Below are 1,614 nucleotides of genomic sequence, written 5' to 3'. Positions count from 1 at the left end.
ATACATACATGCATACACACACACACACACACACACACACACATACACACACACATTTGGCCATGTGCCTGTTGCCCTGAAATTAGTTGAAGAAATAGAAATTTCATACAATGGAAATGTTGCTTCTTACGTGGAATTGTTTCCAAAATTCTTCTCAAGTTTTGGTAAGAAATCTACACAGCTTTTGGTCTTGGCAGAATCTTCTTCTGATTTGGATTTGGTGCAAATGAAAGGTTCCGAAATTGTTTTCTTCAATTGTCTCTCGTGATTATTGGTAAATGGAGTGTAAAATATCTGAATAAAAAAAAAAATGAGAAAAAAGAAATGATAGAAAAGAATGGATTATAAGACAGGAATCTGGTTATGTTGAACCAGCCACGTTGCTGCATCTGTAAGCTTCAAGCAGAATATCTCTCTCCCAGTGTGTAATTATTGCTGTTGTCATTAATAAAAGACCAATGCAGTTTGACTTTATGAGTGATAATAAAAATCTTCTATTAAATGTTTGCAGGTGTCATTCAGTTACTTTTCCATGCAGACCAAGAAACATGTTTTCATTCATCAACTCAACTAGTCATCATCTCAGACCAGCCAACAAAACAAGCACGTGCCACGCACACATGCACACACTCATATATATACACATACATATAATTTTTTTTATTAAGGCTGGAAAAATATCGCAGTTTTGTGATGTTTTATCAACTTTAATAAAAAAGCACGTTGCTCTACCTTCGGTATTTGAGTACTATTTTTTCCACCTTGTTTTATATTTATGTGCATATGTGTGTGTACACATACATATTCTTTCTTTTATTTTTTTTAATTGTTTCAGTCATCTGACTGCAGCCATGCTGGAGCACCACCTTTAGTTGAACAAATCAACCCTAGGACTTATTCTTTGTAAGCCTAATACTTATTCTATCAGTCTCTTTTGCTGAACCACTATGTTACAGGGATGTAAACACACCAACATCAGTTTTCAAGCAATGGTGCGGGGTACAAACACAGACATGCAAACATATACATACATATATATATATATATATATGACAGGTTTCTTTTAGTTTCCATCTACCAAATTCACTCGCAAGGCTTTGGTCAGCCCAAGGCTATTGTAGAAGATATGCTTGCCCAAGGTGGCATGCAATGGGACTGAACTCAGAACCATGTGGCTGGGAAGCAAGCTTCTTACCACATAGCCATGCCTGCGCCTATGTATATATCTATACACACAAATATATGTTTATATATATATGTTTATATATATCATCATCATCATCCTCATCATTGTTTAACGTCCGCTTTCCATGCTAGCATGGGTTGGACGACTTGACTGAGGACTGGTGAAACCGGATGGCAACACCAGACTCCAATCTAAATTTGGCAGAGTTTCTACAGCTGGATGCCCTTCCTAACGCCAACCACTCAGAGAGTGTAGTAGATGCTTTTATGTGTCACCTGCACGAAGGCCAGTCAGGCGATACTGGCAACGGCCACGCTTGAAATGGTGTCTTTTATGTGCCACCCGCATAAGCCAGTCCAGGGGTACTGGCAACGATCTCGCTCGAAAATCCTACGGAAGCCGGTCAGACGGTACTGGCAACGGCCACG

The 1,614-nt window shown here is 38.8% G+C and overlaps 1 protein-coding gene across 1 annotated transcript in view; it reads right to left on the bottom strand.

Moving 5' to 3' along the window:
• Nucleotides 1-1,614, bottom strand: part of LOC106877786 (uncharacterized) — a 15,368-nt gene that overhangs the window by 5,637 nt on the left and 8,117 nt on the right. The window contains exons 2-3 of the mRNA XM_014926796.2: nucleotides 131-294; nucleotides 69-76 (exon numbers count right to left, since the gene is read on the bottom strand). Coding sequence (XP_014782282.2) covers nucleotides 69-76; nucleotides 131-294 — 172 coding nt within the window. The remainder of the gene's footprint in view (nucleotides 1-68; nucleotides 77-130; nucleotides 295-1,614) is intronic.

This window comes from Octopus bimaculoides, chromosome 21, assembly GCF_001194135.2.
Source record: "Octopus bimaculoides isolate UCB-OBI-ISO-001 chromosome 21, ASM119413v2, whole genome shotgun sequence".
NCBI lineage: Eukaryota > Metazoa > Mollusca > Cephalopoda > Octopoda > Octopodidae > Octopus > Octopus bimaculoides.
This window is presented reverse-complemented; position numbering and strand designations above follow the sequence as displayed.